This window comes from Belonocnema kinseyi, chromosome 3 (genome assembly GCF_010883055.1).
Source record: "Belonocnema kinseyi isolate 2016_QV_RU_SX_M_011 chromosome 3, B_treatae_v1, whole genome shotgun sequence".
NCBI classification, from domain to species: Eukaryota; Metazoa; Arthropoda; class Insecta; order Hymenoptera; family Cynipidae; genus Belonocnema; species Belonocnema kinseyi.
This window is the reverse complement of record NC_046659.1, coordinates 68,022,822-68,025,950: the sequence shown is the minus strand read 5'-3', so window position 1 is coordinate 68,025,950 and position 3,129 is coordinate 68,022,822. Positions and strand designations below refer to the sequence as shown.

The following is a 3,129-nucleotide window of genomic DNA, read 5'->3' as shown; positions in this document are numbered from 1 at the left end:
TTTGTTCACTGAGTGCGACATTCACCTCGTGTACTATAAAAACAAACCTCGTCAGCTGTTCCTCGAAAAAACAGCTGAGAACGCGCATGCGCACACACAAACGAATCATTTTCAAACATAGAACGAACCCCTACGCATGAAAAGAAGCCTCAAATCGAAACCGGTTTCGTCGCCGCGGAGCGCCAGGCCGCTGCGGCACAGCGCGCTTGACAGCGCTCCATTTAACGGCTGATAACTTTCGTAATTTTACAAATTTCTGCTTGAAATTTTTACACAGTATTCTTGAATCATATATCTATCCGAAAATGCAAAAAACAAAAAATCATGGAACATATTCTTTGAATAGTCGGTGAACAAAAAACAAACGTTTTTAAAAATAAAATGTTAAATTTCGTTAAACTAAATGCTATTTTAGTCGATTTTTATTTTTTTTTCTATATTTTTGGAAACATTTATTGAATTATATTATACTATATAAGCATCTGGAAAGGGTGCAATTTAATTGATTGCAGAAATCTGAAAACTTTTAAATTATGAACTGCTATTCATATTTTTTCTGAATATACTTCTGGGATGACCCATCATCATTTTGAGTCCAAAAAGAAAACAATCGCTTGGGCCGTTTTTGAGAAAACTTTTTTTTTGAAGAGGCTAATCAACATATTTTAATAAAAAGAAGTTGAACGTAGAATTTTATTGGCTCGAACCATTTAGTCTGGTATTCGAAAGAGGGCTGTTTTTTTTTTTTAAATTGCTTCATTCCGGTTCATCGTATGTCCCAAACACTCTCACAAGGATTAAAGTGCTTTCAATTTCCTGCGAAATGAAAAAAATTGAATGTTCTATCTCCAAAAGTTTGGCCCAAATTATGGTCTTTTGAATAGGACCCTTTTTTCTGAAATTTTGTTTAACATTAATTTTCTAAAAACAATTTCTCATTTTTCAAAAGAACTCATTTTCTCAGCATTTTAGGTGAAAGTTGCCAGAAATTTTCTTCTGAATTGCTCGGGAAATTCATTCTTTTGAAAAACGAGAAATTTTATTTATAAAATGGATGTTGAACGAAATTTCATAAAAAAGGGTCATGTTTAAAAGGCCATAATTTTGGTTTTATGAGAGCTAGAGCAACGTTTTTTTTTAAATCTACTCCAAATCAAGTCTTTTTCAATTAATTATATAGCCGTTTTTACCAAATATGCATAGGAAATAAGTTATTTTCCCAAAACTATGTATATATATTTTTTCATTAATTTTTGTCATTTCATTTCCTTTTGCAGAAAAATTCAAGCACTTTAATCTTTGTGTGAGTGTTCGGGACATAGTAGGCAATTTAAAACAAACTGATTTTTTCCCACATATTTTCGGATACCAAACTGAATGGTTCGAGCCAATAAAATTCAACGTTCAATTTATTTTTATTAAGATATTTTAATTAACCTCTAACAAAAATTTTAAAAAGAGTTTTCTCAAAAACGGCCCAAACCCATTATACTAAATTTTGCATATATTTTGCATATTTTTTTTTAGAAAAATGAGATTTTAAATTGGTAAAAATGATAATTCTTCAATTTTAGAGATAACACCTCATTTTTCTTTACTTTGAAGCTCCGGAAACTTAATAATCTCATGGAACATGTTCTTTGAGTAGTCATAATTTTTTTGCCCATTTATTTGGAAACATTTATTGAATTATACTACATAAACATCTGGAAAGGGGTACAATTTAATAGATTTCAGGAAGCTGAAAAACTTAAAATTATGAATTGCTACACTGCTGTACAAAAGATTTAGGGCACCTCTTTTTTATGACTGAATAAATTCTTTTAATATTAATTATACCAGAGCTAAACAAATTTCTCTTTAAAAGGTTGATTGTTTTCGAAATACTGTAAAAAAATAAGCCCATGGTGACGCCAATTTGTCTGGTTTTTAAGTATATATTGCAAAAATAGTGTAAATTTCAATCTTTTCTTAAATTTTCAATAACTTCCGAAATAATCAATATTTTCCAATGTTATTGGGCTCATTTTGAAGCTTTTTTCATTATATCACAAAAGCTTATGAGTATAAATCGTAAAAATTTTCTTTTTGAATTGCAAGAACTTGAAGTTGTAACAAAAAAGTTGGAAAAATTGCAATATTATTTTTGGTAACAAAAATATTTTTGTGAGATATATGAAACATACAATGATAAAGTTTCTATGTAATTTCCTCAAAATATATATTTATTCAACTTTCATTCTGATTTACCTACAGATAAGATGTTTTCAGATTTTTTAAACTTTTTTATTACAAATTTTTTATTATAAAATGAGCCAAAGAACATTGAAAATTTTTTTTCGGAAGTTATTGAAATTTTAAGAAAACATCAAAATTTACACTATTTTTGCTAAATCTACTTAAAAACAAGACAAACTGGCTTCGCCCTGGGCTTATTTTACACAAAATTTCGAAAACAATCAACCTCTAAAGAGAAATTTGTTTAGCTCTTGTACAATTGAAATTAAGAGAATTTATTTAGTCATAAAAAAATAGATGGTCTACAACTTTTACACGGCAGTGTATTTCTTATTTTGCGTCGTTTTCGAGAAAAATGAGATTTTTAATTGTTAAAAATGAACAAAAAAATGTCCTAAAAACGTGTAGTACGATTTTTTTCTTTCTTCGCTCAAATAACCCGGGGTACATTACCAAAACATGCACAAAAAAAACCTGGATGTGAAAGTACTTTTGAGTTGAGCTTAATCGAGGCTAGCCGTGAGATGAGTTTCACCGTATATTTGCCTTGAATTTGTGGTGTAAACTAATCAGCCTAACTTGGAACGTCTTGCGACTATTGATTAATTTGTTTAACAACCCAGCCTGCAGCTTCTGTCAGCAATACAGCCTCGATCACAGCTACGATAACAACAGCTACGCCGACTACAGTGACAGCAAGCAAAACCTCTGAGGAGACTAATTTGCCTGAGAGACGGCCGTCCTGGAGGCTCAGGGTAGATAACGGAAGCAAGGTCTGTGGATCCCATAATCTTCAAGTAGATACGACTAGAGATCATCACAGTAGCAGTTGGTGTGCATGGATATTAAATGTTATGGGGTGGAATTACGACTAGATGTTAGGTACTTACA

General features: G+C 30.9%; 1 protein-coding gene across 7 annotated transcripts in view; it reads left to right on the top strand.

Moving 5' to 3' along the window:
• LOC117169587 (protein phosphatase 1 regulatory subunit 12A) overlaps positions 1–3,129 on the top strand; it is a 70,027-nt gene that overhangs the window by 35,875 nt on the left and 31,023 nt on the right. For 6 of the 7 annotated variants that reach the window (XM_033356028.1, XM_033356024.1, XM_033356031.1 and 3 more), the window contains one exon: positions 2,862–3,011. The exons of the other annotated variant lie outside the window; for it this stretch is intronic. In XM_033356028.1, coding sequence (XP_033211919.1) covers positions 2,862–3,011 — 150 coding nt within the window. The remainder of the gene's footprint in view (positions 1–2,861; positions 3,012–3,129) is intronic. 7 annotated transcript variants of the gene reach the window in all.